At 48.0% G+C, this 17147-nt stretch overlaps 1 protein-coding gene across 1 annotated transcript in view; it reads left to right on the top strand.

The window, feature by feature from the left end:
- The first annotated feature begins 30 nt into the window (after positions 1–30).
- LOC122363335 (probable E3 ubiquitin-protein ligase HECTD2) overlaps positions 31–17147 on the top strand; it is a 30297-nt gene continuing 13180 nt past the window's right edge. Inside the window, exons 1-9 of the mRNA XM_043332471.1 lie at positions 31–359; positions 7530–7611; positions 8288–8418; positions 9209–9325; positions 10198–10355; positions 14363–14465; positions 16308–16397; positions 16714–16778; positions 16981–17136. Coding sequence (XP_043188406.1) covers positions 258–359; positions 7530–7611; positions 8288–8418; positions 9209–9325; positions 10198–10355; positions 14363–14465; positions 16308–16397; positions 16714–16778; positions 16981–17136 — 1004 coding nt within the window. The 5' untranslated portion in view covers positions 31–257. The remainder of the gene's footprint in view (positions 360–7529; positions 7612–8287; positions 8419–9208; positions 9326–10197; positions 10356–14362; positions 14466–16307; positions 16398–16713; positions 16779–16980; positions 17137–17147) is intronic.

The raw sequence follows: 17147 nt of genomic DNA, 5'->3' as shown, positions 1-17147 counted from the left end.
GACCGGGTGGGACCGGAGGGTGTCGCTCGGACGGGGCAGTGTGACCGGTCCTGACCGGGTCGGGTCAGGGCGGGGACGGCCGGCAGACGGCGGCGCGCTGTGGGTCGGCCGTGGCTCCGATTCATAATGCAGTCGTGCCGGGCGGTGAGTCCGGTGTGTGCCGGCCGTTGCCACAGAGACGGGTGCCGGTCGATGTTCGGCGGTGGGCGGCGCGCCAGTCGCGCGCGCCGGGCCGGCCGCCCGCCACCGCGCGCCGCATGAGCCGGCTGTGGGAGCGGCTGCGCCGCCGTCCGGAGCTCGTCACTGTCTGCCTGGAGCCGCCGCCGCCAGCCGCGCCAGATGCGAGTCCGGGCGTGCCGGTGAGTGGAGGAACGGACACCGGGGCCGGGACCGGCGGGCGGCCCATATGGAACGCTCCCTTGGCGCCGCACTCTGCTGGATCGCATTGGTTTGTTAATGTTTCCTCTGTAAAGCTTCCCAGTACCCGTCTTGCTTTCCCTGATCATACCGTATTCATCATCGGTTGATCTTGGACGTAATCTGAAAAGGCATCCAAAAGGTGATACTTTCTACTGCAAGCGTACCGAAAACCTGCAAGCGTCTGCTTTGCCGCTTACTTTTCAAATTCAAACTGCATTGTCGATGGTTGTTATACTCATTACTCTTATGTCATTCTCTCTCTGCACCTAAGGGTTATTCTACGCAAATAAACCATCGCTGAGCATATTAGTTTTCTATATGCGCCCCGACCGAAGGAGGGGGGGGGGGAGTTACGACCCCTCGCCGTTACGCCCCCTAATTGAGCTAGGGGCTCGTACAAAAAAAAGAAAACGAGCGTGTGCGCCGTTACGAGACGCAGCGGCTGGTTACATACCCCAGTTTATGGTATCAGGTCAGCCGGTGACCTCTGAGGTCAGGTTAAGTGACACTTAACCTGACCTCAGAGGTCACCGGTTGACCTGATACCATACCCGATTTTAAGGTCCTAGGTCACCCGGTGACCTCTGAGGTCAGGTCAAATGCCCTAAGATACGGGTCCGTTTTTGGTGAATAACTTATGTGGCATATAAAAAGCAACATAAGTTCACCATTTACATATTGCGAGTTGTTCGACACTCATGGTTCTTTCTCTAACTAGTAACAAAGTGACCGTCTCGACTGTTTGGCTTTGGATTGCTATAATAAAGGTTTCATGGAATTTCAGGAGGTATGCACCAGTGAAAGGCATTTCGATAACTCCCATCAATAACGATTATCAAAGTCGTTATAGACGATAACGTTTTCAAGTTTATCGTTAATGATTATCGTTATCGGAGTAGCGATATCGAAGTCCCCGTTTCGGCCAATCGATAACGATAACTTCATTAAATACGACGCGAGCGTACCAAAGTTCACCCTCAACATTGGGTTTTGAATGGGGTTTTGAACTGTGATAGCAGTTTCGTAGATTGAGCACTGAGAAATGTGTGTTTTTTATGTCTTTCAGCCCAACAACCTCTGTCGCCAAATATATTCAAATTTTTGCTTGTACGTTTGTTTGTTTGTTTATACGAGAAAATATTAACATTTTTACTGTCCTAAGCCTTCCTTTTTGTGTAAGCAGCTGGGTAGGTAATAATGGTGTTGTATGAGCGAATGTGTTAAACATTAATTAGAAGCTTATTCCTTTCAAATATTTCATCCTTTCGATTTATTTCTTTTTTGAAGTTATCGTTATCATTATCGCGTTATCGAAGTGACCGATTGTATTACCGAATAATCGCTATCGAAGTCGCTGAACTCGAAAAAGGTTATCGAATTATCGTTATCGAAGTCGCTGACCTCGAAAAAGGTTATCGAATTATCATTATCGAAGTCCGGGTCAAGTTACGAGTGCCCACCACTGGATGCACCTACACAGTACACAGTTATATCTGGCGTCGCCTTTTAACTGTGCGTGAATAACTACATCATCGTACGAAATGACGCAAAAGGTGCGCATAAATGGCGTAGTAATTAACAGATGTAATTAATTAACATAGTAATTAACATAGTGACGGAAACTGTACCAGATGGATGGAAGAAGGCAGAGGTGCTACCCTTGCACAAAAGAAATGACCCCTCGGAAGCGGCGAATTTTAGACCCATAACCATTGTGAGTGTCATTTGTAAGATCATTGAAAAAGTAGTTCACACCCAGGTGACTAGTTATCTGACCCAGCAACATTTATTCACCATCGATCAGCATGGCTTTATGGCGAATCATTCCACGGCAACGGCACTCGTATCAATGACTGACGAAATTTTGAAAGGTATGGACAATTCGGAAATTTCATTGCTAGCTCTTTTAGATTTAAGTCGGTGTTTTGATGTGGTCGATCATAGTACTATTCTTGAAAAATTGAGTCTCTAACAGATTAGGACAGGGTGGTTCAAGAGCTACCTCGAGGGACATACTCAGAGGGTAAGGATCGGCGACGAATTATCAGAACCCTTACCGATATCGGTGCTTACCGATGCTTCCAGGGCTCAACGTTAGGAAGTTTATTGTTTAATATTCTAAGCAATGACATCGCATGTCACATTCCGTCCTCTGTGAACGGTTTCCGAGTAACTTTAATCAGGTATGCGGATGATACTCAGCTAGCACTAACCGGGTCGAGACACAAAATTCGGGAAATGCAGTGTGCTATGGAAGACGTTTTAGGTATCTTGAGTAACTGGTTTATGCAAAACGGTATGATGGTTAATCCTAGTAAAACGGAACTGATGGTTTTCGGTGACAGACGGCAATTAGTCCAGTTAGATGAAGTTCCAAAAGTGTCATTCATGGGTGAAGTGGTGATGTCTACCGAGAGCGTGAGGAACTTAGGTGTGATAATAGACCCAAACCTGTCATGGGAGCGCCACGTGCAACATGTTGTTAACAAATGTTTTGGCATTCTCATTGGAATCTCGCACGTTAAACATACTCTACCGGCTTCTGTTCTACCTCGTATCGTCGATTCTCTTGTACTTTCTCACATTCGATACTGTGCGCAGGTGTATGGTAGCTGTGGCAAAAATGTACTGACCGAACTACAAAAAATAGTCAACTTCGCAGCACGAGTTATTTCCGGTCGACGGAAATACGACCATGTTTCGGATGTCATTTCAGACTTAGGTTGGCTCACTGTTCCAAAGCTAGTTGACTATTTTGACATGTGCATGATTCATAAAATTTTATCGCTGGACGTACCAATAGGATTGCGTGAAGCACGTTGTTTAATCATGAATCAATCTCTCGAAGAACACGGCAGTCGGATCATATTTCAACCACTTGCCCCCGCAACAACCATGGAAAACGTACATTCATCTATCGTGCATCCAAATTGTATAACACATTCGCCATAGATCATCATGTGAACCACCTTAGCATGACTTCTTTTAAAGGTAGTGTGCCAGCTTTCCTGGACCGTATGGAGTTAATGGCCCAGATAAGGAGAACCGGATTTTTAGAACTTATCCATACCTTCAAAACTCATGGAAACGTCTTAAATTCTTCAAATTTTGAGTACCGTAAAGTGGGGCTATTTGAGACAGTGGGGCTATTTGAGACAGTATTTAAAATCGCTATAAAATGAAGATCGTTTGATTTCTGTGTGATATTTTTGCTCAGGGAGGTGTGGAATCAAGCAGTTAATCGCCTGAGCAAAAAAGTAAGCATAAATTTAAGGTGGTTTTTATGTTATAGCAATTTTAAATACTGTCTCAAATAGCCCCACTGTCTCAAATAGCCCCACCTTACGGTACCCCAGTGCGAAATTCGCCCCGACGACGGGTTGTCGGTCGTACCCCAACCACATTTCACACCACTATGAACAATAAATGCACACACTGAAATCGCTATTACCGATATGCTCATCCAATCAAGTTTCGATAAACCCGTTCATCATCATCTCCTGCGGTTTCGAACACGCCTGTTAGGTGGTGCGGTAGACCGCGCCCAAAGCCAGGGCCCCGGTAACGTGAGGTAGCCGAGTCGGGGCAGCGTGCGCTGACCCAAGCCGGGGCCGCGCGTCCTCCCGGTGTCATGTGATAGCCCGGGGCTGCCCGCGGGGATGCGGTAGACCGCGCCCAAAGCTGCGGCCCCGGCTTGGGTCAGCGCACGCTGCCCCGACTCGGCTACCTCACGTTACCGGGGCCCTGGCTTTGGGCGCGGCTTCTGCTCATACCTTGTGGTGCGGTGGTGGTGCGTCGGGCCGCGCGCTCTGACTTCGGCCAAGAAAAATGCGTCAGCTGATCATTGTCATTTCTGCCACTTGCGTGTGGTGAAATGGGGTCATAACTTAAGAGACGGCTTTTTCCTATCAATTATTTTACATAAAATCATATTTCAAACCATAAATAATGTTCGACAGCCAAATAAAAGAAACAATACCAATACAGGCTTACAGTTTAAGGCTCGACATTGTGTTGTCTACGATTAGACAGCTGATAACTCATTCCCGTACGTCGTAACTCTATAATGACCTTTGCTTATTGTCACATGTGCGCCGCATTCGCGATTGTTGCCGACGCCTGTTTGCAAGTCAGCCCACTACAGTTGTTATGCATATCGAAAAACCGATAAACTTTTAGGCGAAAAAGGCACTATTCCAGGTCCATTTTTGATTTTTTTTTTGCGATATTAGGTAAAAACAGAAGCTTCTTATCCTAGGAAAAATAAAATGGGAAATCTTTCAAAGGTGGCACACTACCTTTAAGCGCCACATTCGCAAAATGTTGGCTGATGCATCGTGATTTTTTTTTCGTTTATAGTTAGTTTATTTTAAGTGTCCGCGATTTTGTTCTCATGAAGATGTGTGTGTGTGTGTGTTTTTTAATCTATCTTTATAACTTGCTTTTTTTATACCGTGCGGTGTTACATTGTATGACGAGGGTATTGGAATAGCCCATTTTGTGTGGAAATACCTGATGATGTGAAATAAATAAATAAATAAAAGATGTCGTGTGGCTGGCCCATGCATTTCCACGCAATCGCCTTTTCTCGATGAGACCTGGGTCACTTTACTAATTGCAATCGATAAGTGTGACGTGCAGACATGTGCAGAGCCTAATCGGTTCAGTTTGGCAGTGCTTGACGTTTTGTTCTATCGGTAGTTACAACTTACAAACTTAAGTTTTTTTTTTGCTATAATCAGGTCGGGTTGTCTAAATGTGTTGTTCTGGGATGTTCGTGAGTTTATTACGGTCAATACCTGGATAAGGAGAGAAGACCACCGTTGTCCAAACATTATGTTTTAGACCAGTGGTCGGCAGGTCCTCCAGGGTCGTGCCCCCTTTTTTGGCGCCAGGCAGGGCCATTACCCCACCCTACCAGACACCATTGGTGATACAACCAATGTTACTGAAATTCCATACTTTTCCGTGACTCTTTGGGTAGGTACCATATCTGCGAGAAACCGCAGGCCCCTCCCCTGCGGTTTTCTCGCAAATATCTCAAAAACGTTGGCACGGAGCGCCACCATTTTGGAACATTTTATCATACATCGTTTCTGCACATGTTGTGAATATTTCAGACCAGAGTCACTCAAAGTCAGGTCACCAGATCGATCACGTCAAGTGACCTCACCTCAGTAAAGACTGCAACGCCTACTTTAGCTGCATTGAGTGACAGATCTCTTTCAAACTTTCAGGAATTGATAAAGGCAACAACATGTACAAAATTTGTATCTCGGAGATTTGATGTCGGTGACCAAAGTTCAGGTCAATTTCACGCCCTCTCCCATTATAAATGGGAGAGGGCGCAAAGTCAATGGTACAAAATTGAAAGGCGCCTCTTTTGGACCAGTGTCATTCCTAACACTGTGACACTCTTATTTACAAGTAAACATGACCGCTGAACCGGAAAATTGCACCCGTAACCCCGCTGTATGTCCCTGAGGTCATTTCAGGTCATGAATGGTATCTAACAGCTATTCGCTAATAACTTTTGATAAAGGCATCCCAGAGCGATGAAAATGCCTTATAAGTGTTCAGCTCGACGATACGGATCGACTGATTTGCAACAAAACATTCGATGCTTCTCGACGGGAGGATCACGATGCTGATAAAAGTGAGCTCTTGCAAGTTTTGAGTGAAAAGTTATTTAAGAAAAACTATCAGCAAGCATCGTACATTTTGGTAGCTTTTGTCTCCTGCAGGCTAAACCACCTTCGGTTGAATCTGAGGGCAGGCATCAGAAAAAACGTTAAGAGAGCTATCGAATGCGTTTTTCCGCAGCGCTGTAGCTCTATCCTTTCCTGAGCTATAGGCCAGTTTGTCGAAAATTGTCAAAGGTTGACCTGGAAATTGGCGAAATTTTACGTTCGATGACCTCTGGTGACCTGACCTTTGATTTGACCTAAAAGGTGACCATAGTTTTTTCTTCATCATTTCTTACGCTCTTTCGATCGCCGACTACGGCGTTTCGCTAGTGACCCAGGAGCCAAGTTAATAGGGGGTGTTCTACCTCCATCTCCAGCAGGGCGTGGAAATCCAGGAGCCCCAGCAGGGCGCGGGTTAACCCCCATACGTATATGGGTAGCGGGTATTTTTCGAGAATAGATCACGTTAAAAGGGTCGGATCACGAAAAAAACTGTACCATCGAGCCGATCATTTTTATCTGTCCTGAAAATGGCATGACCTTAACCCAAATAACCGTTGATTTGTGAGATTTTCTTGGGATCATGGCAGGCCACAAAATCTCACTTCAAGAAGTTACAGCAGGACCCGATTAACTCGGCAGTTGTTATTGACCTATGGGAGGTCACCCAATGACCAACGACCTTTAAATTGGGTAGCAGCGGCTGCTTATCTTCACGGGCAACACGCTCAATTTTTCTGCAAAGCTCCAGCTCAGAGACCGAGACGCTCAGGTCAGGGTGTAATGGACGACTCCTCTCCCTCGCGTTAGTGACTGTGAAAACGCCAATGTGAGACGAGCGCCGGCTAGTAGGTACATGACAGTTACTTTCCACGACTGTACGGAATGGTGAGCAGCTACATGAAAATTGGCATGCGCCAGCTAATCAGTTCATGCTTTGTGCGTTTGACCTCGACTAATCTTTGAATCCTGGGGCACAACAGTTGCGATGTTTGTCCCATCAAGGGAGCTATTAATTCTAAAAAAGATGAGGCTTTCTCAGAGGCCCTCATTACCCCCCGCCGAAGGGCGCCATTACCCCCAAAGGGGGCATGCCCCACCATTTGCCGACCCCTGTTTTAGACCAATTGATCACTGACGGATCGAAAGAAAGGGACATATTCCATATTTGTCCCTTCCACAGCAAGCGCAAGTGACGAAACTATAGCTGTTTAACCCGCATGGATTGGCATGTTATCAGCTGAAAAGCACTGTGTGTAAATTTGAAGGATGGCGAATGTGCTGCAAAACGATTGCAGACGTGTCAGGTCAGTTGACTCGTCGACTGCAGTTCCATGGTAAGCGGAGTGTGCCATGTTATTCAGGTGTCGTTTCAGGAAGTGGATCGCGTCACATGACTCGCCGTCGACTCTGCCGTTTCAGGTAGCGGAGCGGGAGGTGGAGCCTGTAATGGAACCGCTGTCCCGACCTCTGCCAGACAGCCTCACCTGCCCATCCTGCAAAGGTAAACCGGGACCAGCGCACAGCTGCCCTCGACCGGCGCGGACTGTCGAGCGTCGCTCTCTTTTGCAACATGCGCAATGCTCATGCATCTCATATGCGTTTATTCCTGGGATTAATTCAATTGTTGTGTGCTCATGAACTTTGTAGCATGTCCCTTAGCTCAGTTGGTAGAGCGTTGGACTCCCGGTAGTGGCAGCCCGGGTTCGAGTCGCTCCGGCACTCGATATTTGAGACTCCTGACGGGGATGGTCTGCGGTTGGTGGGAGCAGCCGCAGCCAGTTGAAGTCAGTTGAGTGGGACAGGCCGTGTCCGGCTATAGATGGCCTTGGTCCGGCTTTGAAGGGCACGTTAAACTTTAGCATCTAAATTCTCCCGTTGCCCGGCATTGCGCGATCGGACGGTAGGGGTCGGGGTCTACCTAACAAGCTTTCTTAGCGTAAGCTCCGGCTCTGTCAATCCGTCCAATTAAACATTCGAATTTCGAGCTAAATTTGTGTTTAGAAAATGTACTTACCGTTTACTTTCAACATCACTTTTCACCATGATAAATACGCAGAAAGTACCGATGTTCTTTGGGTAAAACCACGGAGGCATGACGATTGGCTATTGTGACATCTTCCGTGCGTCCCAGGAGGAGTCGGTGACACCCGTCTCCATGTGCCCCTCCACTGTTCCAGTTACGGTGCCGGTGACGGGCGCCCGGGTGCGCCAGATTTGTCAGTACTGCGGTAACTTCTACAACGCCGAGGCCAACGCCAATGTCGCTCTCCGACGGCCCCAGAACGGCGGCGTTTCGCTCCCCCTCATCGTGAGTAGCTCCGCTGGTGTGCCCGCTGGGATGTCTGACCGCGCGTCGAGCCGGTCTGAGGGACGGCCCCCAACACACCGGCACAACTTGCAGCGTGTGCCGTGTGCTTGATGTGACTGTCAGCCTGTAAATGGCTTTACTTAGCCAGGAATTAGCGCCTCCTGTGTTTATTTTGTGTCTCGGCTTTTGATGCTAATCCTAGCTTACGGCTTAATAGAATGATAGCTGACAAACTGATGCCTAAACACAGTCGGTGAGAGAGTTCTAACGGAGCTTTCGCCACCGAAAGCTTTTCACAATTCACCACATGCTTTCATGTCAACCTCCGTGAATTTTGTAACATTGTCCAGATAAGCGTTCTGTAATACACATATCCGCCCATTTGATGATGCAAATAAGATCCGCAATTAAGAAGGACAGGGAAGAATGGCTTTGCACACTGCACAGTCAACAACAGTACCGTGATGGTCATCCTTCGGGTAAAATTAATGTTTTTATATAAAAAAATGAGCCCTTTACCTTTTAAATTGAGATGCTGTGAGAGATCGAAACGGTTTCATTAATTCCGTGAAGACCAAATCGACTCTAAGTAAACGCTGTGAAAGTGATTTAAATCTAAAACGTTTATGGCTTTACGCTATTGCAAAAATAGCGCAGCAAAACTATTTATTTTCCAATTAGTCAATGGTAGCTAATCGTGGACCGCCTGCCAAAGGACGTATAGAGCAGATACGTTGCCTGCGTGTGACTGCACGTGCGTGTGCGTGTGCGCGTGTGCCGCTGTCAACAGGCGCAGGTGGGGCGCGGCCCCACGGCCATCAGCGCTGCCCTGCTCTCCCACCTCGGCGTCAACCTGTCACCGCTGGCCATGGCCAGTGTCATCTACACCCCCGCACTGCCACCCATTGTAAGTCGCTCTTTACATCATCACTGTCGCCCATTAAAAGCCGCTCATCTACATCCCCGCACTGCCATTCGTTCTAAGTCGCTCTTTGCATCATCACTGCCGCCCATTGTAAGCCGCTCATCTACATCCCCGCACTGCCACCCATTGTAAGTCGCTCTTTGCATCATCACTGCCGCCCATTGTAAGCCGCTCATCACAATCTCGCACTGCCGCGCATTATAAAGTCGCTCTCTACAGTCTTGTGCTGCCGCCCATTCTAAGTCGCGCGCTACATTCCCGTACTGCCGCCCATTGTAAGTCGCTCTCTACCTTCTTCGGCGCTGCCGCCCATTGTTATGTTGTCTCTGCACCACCGACCAGTCAAAGTCGCTCCTGACACTATCACCATGTCTTCAAAGTCGCTCCGCACACTCCGCACCGCTGCCCATTACAAGTCTCTAGGATCCCACACTGCCGCCCATTATATGCTGATTTAAGTTTCTACAACCCGCTCTGCCGCCCATTGTGAGTCGCTCTTGAAACCCGCACTGCCTTCCATTAGCAAGTCCGTTTCTACGCTTGCATTGCCGCTTAATGTGTATAAGGTTATACACCCCGCATCATCGCCCATTGTAAGTCCTTCTCTGTTATACACCCTTTCTAGACGAAGGGTGAACTGTTTGATTCGCAACTAAGATCTAAGTCTGGCAAGAGTATTCAAAATATCCACATCGTCCTGTCAGGTCTGGCTACAGACTGAGTATACCTATCAAGCTGAGTCTCTGCTGCCACCAGCTGCACCCTGCTGAGTTTGTGCCGCCCACCAGCTGCATCCTGCTGAGTTTGTGCCGCCCCCAGCGGCGCCCCGCTGAGTGTATGGTACCCCTTTTCAGCCGACCACCCCGCCGCGCACCTCCAGCAGCCGTCTCAGCACGGCCAACTCGATCCGCTCGTCGCGCAGCATCGAGTCGCTGCTCAGCTCGTCAACAGGCAGCCAGAGCCTGCGCCGACCAGTCTACCCGGTTCACCAGAAGCGCCGCGAGGAGTTCCTGTGAGTGCCGCTCAGAAGGGGGGGGGGGCAGGGGAGGGGAGTGGAAAGCAGGGCCTCATCTAACATGTTAACTGGGGGGGCGCCCCCCCCCCCCAGTGATGCCGCTGGCCCCCCAGTGGAGCTGAAATCGCGTCACTGGGGGGCACGCAGTTAAGCAAATCACGTAGAAAAACGAGGAAATTGCACTGTAAGCTTACCAAACAAACAATCCAGACTATCTCCACGATCACCACGTTACTAATTTTAGTTTCTTTATATCGTTGGTTTCTTATATACAGGTTTTTTTACAGATCCGCCTAGAGCTGCGGAATGAGGTCAGACATTGCAGATTTTATAATCGAACGCCGACTGAAGCCCGAATGGGACATCACTTTGAGAAGGAAACAGCCCTAACGGTCGCCCTCTATAGTATCAATCAGTCAAGCGCTTACGGCTCAACACGGAGAAGTATTATGTTTTCTTTTTCGGGAGACGGGCTTATTCTTTAAGAGTAAATTTTTTACGGTCAAAGAAGAGTGCAGCTGAGCTTTAGAGCACCATATAAAAGTCTTTTTTTCCAGTGTTTGGGACCAGCAGCGATAAGCCCTCTCACTTATTGAGGGGTTAATAGACCCCACCCCTACTTTTTTATGAATAACTCGCATAAAAATTGGCCCGGCGTGGCAAAAGTTTTAGTAGGTAGGTACTCCCGTGATTACTTCAATTCTACACATTTCCTGAAAATGTAATTACCCTGTTCCCTGACCCTCATTCTCATTGACCTGTGGCCTGTTTCTTGAGTCGTTTTCAGGCAAGTAGCTTTTTAGGATGGTGAGCTGTTTTCAGGCAGGTAGCTGTTGGTTTCCAGCGTTTGGGAAATTGATGCCTAAGCCCTCACATTTTCTGCGGTCGGTTAGATTCCTTACGCACTGCTGTGCCGTTTTATGCTTTTTTGATAAAGGCATTTTGTTTCATTTTCGGAAAGCCGAAAGCTTTCGTCGATTTCGGACGCTGCGGGGGATATTTACCCCAAATGTCACCCTGTCCGTGCCGGTCTGGATCCACCGGTATAGGGTCAAGTGGCCTACTATTTTTTTTTCTCAAAATAAAAATAAAAATCATGGCATCAGGGCTGTGACAAAAAAAATAAGTGGCCTAAATCCGATGAGAAAACCGGATTTGGGGGTACCCTAGGTTTGGCTTCTGAGCCTCTGCCCCCCTCCCCCCCAGTGAAAATTCCTTAGAGGAGGCCCTGGTGGAAAGGAGATCTTTACTGAGGATTTGAGATAAGGGCTCTTATTGGTGTCCATCGGGAACTGGGAGTCTCTGTGTATGAGTGCTGCCGAAGAAGGAAGGGGGTACTGCGAGAGCCTCCTGGAAGAGAACGTGTTTTATTAATTTTTCAGAGGTACGATCCGAAAACGGTTTTTGTGCGTGAAAGCGGAAGACGAAACGAGAAATTAAAAAAATAACAAGAGTCATAACCACTCTTGTCCAAATATTTGTGATAAGTGGAGAATGGAAACAGATACTGAATAGATAGACAATAGTAAATACATATGAAAATAGATGAGCGCCCATGGCCTCCACATTCCAGATGTCCAGCTACCCAACCCATCATCATCATCAATAAAGATGGATGACAACCCCTTAACCCTATTAGTGGCAGGCTCCTGGCTACCCCTATTAGTGGCAGGGGGGGGCTGTTTACGACCCCCCCTTGATATCTCGAGATCTAACGGGCCGATTTTCAAAATTCAAACGGCATTCGATTTCGCTCAACGTGATCTACATTTCTAACAAATAAAAATTAAAAAATGTCAATAGGGGGGGGGGGTAGAGGGGGTAAAAACGTGCAAATTGCAGATACATTTTAGACTGTTTATCACGGCCAGGTTTCTGAACCAATCTTAACGCAACTTTTGCCGATCGATAGAGAATGAACCAGGAATTCACATGGATCCTAAAAATATGCATTTTCAAAAATCATAGGCGGATACAGATCATTGAGATTGGGGGTACACAAAAAGTATAGTAAATAAGGTTTTTGTTGGTACTGTTTCTAAAAAGGGTGGTAATGGTCTTGTTATGTTACAATTTTCTTATGAGAGAACGACTACAATTGTATTGGTCATGCATAGGCGGTGTCAGGGCACCTATGTTGGGAGGTAAAACATAACCCCCCTTTTTGGACGCCTGGACCCGCCTATTATAGCAAAAACGTGTCAAAAGAGGATGCACAATAACTTTGTATATGTTATCACATGATATTTTTCATTCACTGTTCGTAAAACTGGTGCAGCATCGTGATCTTCGCCCAAATGACTCGCTTCACGAATAGGACCCCCAATTCCAAGTGCTCTGGAGCCGCCCCTGGTAAAGTTATGAACTTGAAATTTTCAGGGAATGTGCCCAATTTAGTTTTAGGAAAAGTCAGAAAATTTCAGCATCGTAGCTTCAGCGGTTTCGGAGATATTCCCGAAAAACCTGAGGGGTGGATAAAAATAACCCCCCCTGCCACTAATAGGGTTAACAGCGGTTCATCTAATTATCATTATAATCGTGTAACCCCATCACGTTTCTCCATTACTGACGTCAAATTTCCTCAGCCATATTAGCATCTAAGCCTGTTGATAGCCTCGTGTAGGCATGCTGACACATCCAAGTGAAAAGCAACACCCTTCAATATTTCGCCTTTGCACGACCTATAAGTTTTCCGTCTTACATTCAAAGGCCATTTACCCTGTCCGCCACCGTTGGTGCAGTGCCAAGCCGTCGATCGGTGCAGCGGCACCCGTGTAATAGGTGATGTAGCACCATTCAGGGTGCTGTGGGGCCTGTCTTTTCGGTGCCACCCGGTTCAGCCCGGCGCGGCGGCGCCGCCAATGGCCAGGTCAGGTGCCGTGCCTGTCCGTTCAAGGCGAGGTGGATACGAGAACCAACCGCCGGTGCCGGTGCACCCGGCGGTCACCCATGCCGCCATTCGCGCGGGTCCCGTCAAACCGGGTGTAACCACTGTCAGCTGCCCCCGGCCGACAGTGCACACGCCGACAAAGGATAGGTCTGAGCCGTAGCCACGCGCCCATACCCAGCGACCTGGCAACAGAAGTAACAGAACTGAACAGACTCTCACCTGGATCCGTCGAGCCTCATTGTTGCACATGAAAACCGACGTGGAATCGGCCCATGAACCACATGGCAAAGAACTTTCACTGCTCTGTTGCCGGGTCGTGGATCCAAATGACAAATGTTTGAGCTGACAAGAATGAATTAACAACTTGTGCATTTACATTCTCAGCTCAGGTTTTCTTAATTTTGGATACAAAATCTAAAATTTTGGTAAGCGTATTGTATCCAAATAATTTTGGATACAATACGCTTACTATTATCTATGGATACAAGATCTGGATAGTCTCTTACGAGAGTCATTATCGTAATCTCGGAAGATAATATAAGTAGCACTATAGCGTTACAGATTACTTAGTAACGCATTCCGAGCAGCCATTGCTGACTAACGCTTTGAGCTGTCACTTAGACAGGGCCTCCTGGCTAACGATCGATAAAAGTATGCCTGGCTATGACCACGTTCCGCTGTTACCTGCACTTATGGCCATTCCTGTTTTTTGTTTGTGTGTGCATACTTGTGCATATCGACCGCGGGCTTTTCGTAGCCAAGTGAACCAGCGTGACGTTACAGTGCTTTTGGAGGCATAAACATTGAACATGAATGCTCTGACCAATGACCAGAGTCAGACCAATGCTATATCATAGGTAGGGGACAGAGTTTAGAGTGCATAATGGATGGTAAAGTTCTAAAACTTGTATTCATAACGATAAATTATCAATCATTGAGTAGACACATTATAACAAAAGTAAATGGACGCTGGTGAATGATTTTCATCATTGTCTTTTCTTCTCCTTCTCATTTATGTCTTTCCCTCTAGAACCATCACCATGGCATGTAACTCAGGATGATCGTTGTGGCGAATGACCCATGTCCCTCACAATATCCCACTGCATCTCTGCAGGACGGACGTGCAGAAGGCTCGGGAAAGCGACAATTACGCCGACATATCCGTCTACCTGCGGACTATCTTCGAAAGTTTCGCCGACATTTGTGCCGCTTTCAAGGTCAGTGCGACTGCGAATATCTGCTGCGTAAATAGAGCATCAATGCTACTTTGTCATGTGCCGCGCTGGACTTGGGAGCTATAGTTAAAAGGCTTTTAGCAATAAGGGTGTGCAGGTGACCTAAAGGCGAAGTACCTATTCATGGACCTAATTGCACTCTGTCCCAGAGTTCCAATGATACACATATCCTCAGATGACTACCTCGTCAGTCTGTTATCAACTGCATTACGATTACGCAACGGTTCAGTGGCTACATACCGACCAACTCTGATCGATCGACCTGCTCTGTGTGACGTGTGTGACGGACGTCCCGGGGTCTGGTCGCTGACCTCAATAAGCTCACAGGCACCTCACTGCTCCACCAGCACTCCGCTAACACTTATGTCAGCTGTATGTCCTTTACAGGGCTCGTTTTTCGCCTCACTTAAATTGTACTGTATGCATTATGTTGTGATTTGAAATGCCCTTACTTGCTATTGACCCATTAGCAAGCGACTGCTGTCCTAAGCCGACCAGTAAAGTAAAATCCTGGTCGGAACATTTCATTTCAGTTTCTGACTGTGATTCAGTGTAGGATGATGAGCATGAGCGCTTGTGTACGACCAGCGAGCACACGAGACAAGGTGGTCAGACCTGCGAGTGCGGGCGGCCTGTCGTCGTATCTCAGATGGGGAATGGTAGACTGCACCGCACGACACCGGAGAGCTGCGGCACAGCCGACCCACGCGAGACGGCAGTTTCTCAATGGCTCCTGCTCGCAGCGTTGGACTCGAATGCTTATCCTGCACATTATGTTAAATCCCCTGTAGTTCTGACCGACTTAAAAAAGTTCGAAAAATAATTATGTGAAGGCATTTACTTTCTATCAACTATTGTTAGCTAAAAATGTTGCAGTGCCACTGCCACGGCTATCGAAGGCTCCGGAGTCACGTTGGCCGACTGGTGCCGCCAGTACCGGTCAGCTGGCGATTAGGGTCGGCAGTGCGGCACCACCCGACAATAGCACCCATCGACCGGCGACCCCTCCCTCCCTGCCCCAGTCAGTCACCTGACCTCACATTCCTGAGCCACGCCGGACACATCAACACCTGGACAAGGCCGCCAGAGCCCGCGGCGACGCACACGCACGCACACACGGCCGGAACCGGAACATACACACAAACAGAAACGGAAGGATAGGCGTGGGTGGATGAGTCAAGCTCTGTGATAGCCTGCGAACAGTTCGATATGCTTACCAACTATTGCATTGGATCCCTATTCCCATATTTTTTTTTTAGGAAGGTTTATTGGATTGAAACCCCGATATGAAACATGAAAGCCGATACCGTTCCTTCTACCTCTTTGAGTGTATACAAGTGTTTCCATGTGCGTTTATCACGAAGACGCTTTTACGCTGTCAACATCTGGTTGACATACGAGCCATCGTTTGTCTTTGCCTGGCTGTCGCTGTACGTACAGTCTGTCTTAAAAGTACCGCGCAAAGTGGCGGTGGATCCATCAAGCCAGACCGAGAAAGGGTCTGCTTTAATTTGAAAGTCACCGACCATTGACCTAGGGAATGGACGAGGATGTCAATTGCTTCGGTGACCCAGATTTAGCAGGCCCTTCCTCAGTCAGGCTCGATGGATCCACCGTCACTTTGCGCGGTACTTTTAAGACAGACTGTACGACACAGTACTTGCAATGTACATAAGCATTTCATCTATCACCACCGTTCCAATATCCCCGGACACTCTGCGACCGAGCGGTCCACTTGTGGACCTTCGCACATCACGAACTGACAGAAGTTGAGCTCCAGGGCGCCCTTTAGTGAATGTCACATCGACCGGTCGGTGTTTTCAGGAGGATCCAGAGCGGGACGGGGCCAATGTGGACAGCCCCGAACTGAAGATGGAGTTTCTGTACGCCGTCCATGACGCCCTGCAGTCGATGGTGAGTGTCGAACAGGAGCTGTTTCCGCGCAACCGCCGAATACTGTCTGGGCAGAGGCAGGTGGCACCAGGCATCGGGCCGAATGTCCGTGTGTGACAGCCTGAGCAGGTGTCACGTAACCGGAGCTGAATGAAATGTCTCGCTCATGGCGTTAACCATTGATGATTCTAAGACCAGGTGCAAGCGGTAAAGAAACGCGTGTTAATGATGATTGAATACATGGAAAGGACGATTCTGTTGAAGTTTGATTATGGGTATGATTTCAATCACCTCAGTTTTCCACATGATCGAGCGTTTCCGTTTCTTGTGCTGGCAGCCGTCCATTGTGCAGAAATCTGTTCTCAAGTCAATCATCAACTCTCTTCTTCAAGAAAAGAGAAGGTAAGTTATGTACTTACCTAGCATCTACAGTATTCAGGCACTCACAACCTGGTTGTGTCGGTGTGGCGTGAATCGCAATAAGCAATCATTTTCTAAACTCATTCGGAATGTATTCGGATCATACCATTGATCTGTTCGTGCAGTTTTTATGACCGTGTGTTCATAATTTGTCTGACCCGACGTTTTCCACCCCCGTCGACAGGCTGTTTCACAAGGACGAGGTGCGAGCGCTGTTCATCCTGGTGCAGTCGCCGCTGTTCGCGCCACAGAGCTCGTACACGGTGTTTGCGCACCTGCTGAGGCAGCTGACCACGCTCTCCAACGGCGACCACCAGATCCTGATGCGCTGGTTCAGATGGTGAGATGAGG

Source organism: Amphibalanus amphitrite, unplaced genomic scaffold (genome assembly GCF_019059575.1).
Source record: "Amphibalanus amphitrite isolate SeventyFive unplaced genomic scaffold, NRLGWU_Aamphi_draft 000616F_arrow, whole genome shotgun sequence".
NCBI lineage: Eukaryota > Metazoa > Arthropoda > Thecostraca > Balanomorpha > Balanidae > Amphibalanus > Amphibalanus amphitrite.
Note: the sequence above shows the minus strand (reverse complement) of the source record. Positions and strands in the feature narration are given on the sequence as shown.